We start from the raw sequence: 1,537 nt of genomic DNA on the forward strand, positions 1-1,537 counted from the left end.
GAGCAGAACAGCAATTAAGTCATGCAAAGAAGAACAAAAGAAGAAAAGGTGAAAAGAATAAGGAAAGAGAAAAAAAGGATCAAAAGGTCAGTAGAGCTAAACAAAAAAAATTTTTAAAGAAAAAAAAAAGCACACTTAAATCCCTAAAATAAAAATTATGAGGAAGAAAAAAATAGAAAACAAATTTTTTTTAAAGTTAAAAACTAAAAATTTTTAGAAAATTTTTATAAAAGGTACAAAAAAAGAGTTCTTTGATTTTTTTTTGGGGGGGGATGGGAAGATCCTGTATCTCCCTTGTGTCAGTAACCAGTCTCTTGTTGGAGTCTCTGGTCTGCTTGTGGTGTTAGATTTTCCTGTGGCTTGGATGGTTTCTTAGTTTTTTGAGCAGGCAGAAAAATGCTCTACTTTACCCAGGATTTTTTGATCCTCCTCCCAGGCTAGTTCAATGGGAGGGAGATCTGCTTTGAGTATCACAAAAGAGGGAGATGGCTGTTTCCTCTAGTTTGGAGATGCTGTGATGAGGCTAGGTTCTGGGTGGAGTTGAGGCCTTTCATCAAACAGTAGCTTTTCCCTGAGGGGCTAGCTTGTGAGAAACTCACAGAGCCCAGCCTGGAGCCATTCTCAGGGTTTATGTTTATTGAATTTCAATTGTCAAGGCTGCCGTAGAGAGGGGCAGCCTCTGGCTCTATTTACCCAGTGAAGAAAGCCACTCCTGGGGCTGTTGGCCTGGGCTGGGTGACTTTTCCCTGGGTGGAGCTGAGCCTGCCCAGTCAGGTAGGTTCCTGTGACCTGCTAAATGACTTGTTTTCTTCCAAGGCCTGAGTTGGAGCTAGCTGCTCAGCCAGGCCTTTTGTCAGTTGGAAATAACCGGTAGTTGGGGGGTGGGGGGGGGAGGGGTGGCCTTCCCTCCTCTGTTCCCTGAGAAGGAGTGAGGATGTCAGGCTTCTACTCTCGCTGAGTCTTGTTTCCGGGGTCGTCTCTGGTCTGCGAACTGCAGGATGAAGATGTCTGTTCCTTGTCAGTTCTTCCTGGTGTTGAGTAGAATCCGCTCACCCACCACATCTGATGCCTTCGTCCCGGACTCTGTTGCAAGTATGGCGGCTACGCAGCTGCAGCCTCGGCTATTGGCAAGCCTCGGCTATTGGCAAGTGCTCAGATCTGTCTCCTTGCCTGGATTTTCCCTCTCTGGCCTAACTCTCTGTCCTGTGATGGCACACTTGGTGTGATTCTCTGGCTTAGGACTGTTCACTGGAACACTAAAACTGCTTTCTATGTGAGAGCTTGTTTAGTCTCCAGCTTCTCCGCCATCTTCCTGGAAATCTCGTAAATTTTCGTATAATTTAAGAAAGAATTTTGCTGAAGCCAGATGCTTATGGCTCATACCTGTAATCCTAGCTATTCAGGAGGCTGAGATCTGAGATTGAACTTATAGAAGCCACACCAGGTAGGAAAGTCAGTGAGATTTTTTTTTTTGCCAGTCATGGTGCCTGAGCTCTGGGCCTGGGCACTGTCCCTCAGCTCTTCAGCTCAAGGCTAG

The 1,537-nt window shown here is 45.7% G+C and overlaps 1 protein-coding gene across 1 annotated transcript in view; it reads left to right on the forward strand.

Moving 5' to 3' along the window:
* The first annotated feature begins 1,094 nt into the window (after positions 1-1,094).
* Positions 1,095-1,537, forward strand: part of Pdcd6 (programmed cell death 6) — a 26,610-nt gene continuing 26,167 nt past the window's right edge. The window contains exon 1 of the mRNA XM_013013820.1: positions 1,095-1,144. Coding sequence (XP_012869274.1) covers positions 1,095-1,144 — 50 coding nt within the window. The remainder of the gene's footprint in view (positions 1,145-1,537) is intronic.

The sequence above is a fragment of the Dipodomys ordii genome, unplaced genomic scaffold (genome assembly GCF_000151885.1).
Source record: "Dipodomys ordii isolate 6190 unplaced genomic scaffold, Dord_2.0 Scaffold21, whole genome shotgun sequence".
NCBI lineage: Eukaryota > Metazoa > Chordata > Mammalia > Rodentia > Heteromyidae > Dipodomys > Dipodomys ordii.